We start from the raw sequence: 907 nt of genomic DNA on the forward strand, positions 1-907 counted from the left end.
GTTTACCAGAGAAGATAGCTTCTCTTTGTTTAAAAAATGCCTGTAAGTGTAGTTGTTGTTTACCAGAGAAGAAAGCATCTCTTTGTTTAAAGGTCACCTGTAAGTGTAGTTGTTGTTTACCAGAGAAGATAGCTTCTCTTTGTTTAAAGAACACCTGTAAGTATAGTTGTTGTTTACCAGAGAAGAAAGCTTCTCTTTGTTTAAAGAACACCTGTAAGTATAGTTGTTGTTTACCAGAGAAGAAAGCTCTCTTTGTTTAAAGAACACCTGTAAGTATAGTTGTTGTTTACCAGGGAAGACAGTTTATCTTTGTTTAAACGTCACCTTGAAACATTCTCCTGTAATAAAGATCAGCATTTCACTATGTACTGATATTATTAATATTAGTGGTCTTTGTTTCCCCCTACAGTACCAATAAACTTTAATGATCTGCTAAAGGATTATACATTGCAAGGTTTTCGTATTATTGCTCTTGCCTGGCGGGCACTTGACAGAGAGTTGACGTGGCATCATGTTCAGGAATTAAAAAGGTTTGTATGGAACTTTCTTTCATTTTTCTCAACTCTTCGTTTTTTAGTTACTGTGTTTCAAAAGTTTAATTTCGAGTATAAATGGCTTAAGTAAAAAAACATATACAATCATTTAAAGAGTAGGCTTTAACACTGTAAGAATCATTCAATGTTTATATACCTAATATTAATCTGTCTCTCAGTGTTCTATATTTCTTAACAGAGACCAAATAGAAATTGATTTGACTTTCCTGGGTCTTCTCGTAATGCAGAACAAACTGAAACCAGAAACTATTCCTGTGATACAGATACTTCATAAAGCAGAGATCCGAACAATGATGGCTACAGGTAATGTTGTATATCTTGTGGTAGATTTAAAGGGTTGATAGAAATGTTAG

The 907-nt window shown here is 33.5% G+C and overlaps 1 protein-coding gene across 1 annotated transcript; it reads left to right on the top strand.

Annotated features, from left to right (window-relative positions):
- Positions 1–66: 66 nt before the first annotated feature.
- LOC111084752 (probable cation-transporting ATPase 13A3) lies at positions 67–877 on the top strand (the record flags this gene model as incomplete). The annotated part of the gene is made up of 3 exons (XM_022381326.1): positions 67–156; positions 410–530; positions 733–877. Coding segments are annotated over 3 exons (356 nt in total), but the record flags the coding sequence as incomplete, so codon positions are not given.
- Between the last annotated feature and the right edge of the window lie 30 nt (positions 878–907).

This window comes from Limulus polyphemus, unplaced genomic scaffold, assembly GCF_000517525.1.
Source record: "Limulus polyphemus unplaced genomic scaffold, Limulus_polyphemus-2.1.2 Scaffold111203, whole genome shotgun sequence".
Lineage (NCBI taxonomy): Eukaryota > Metazoa > Arthropoda > Merostomata > Xiphosura > Limulidae > Limulus > Limulus polyphemus.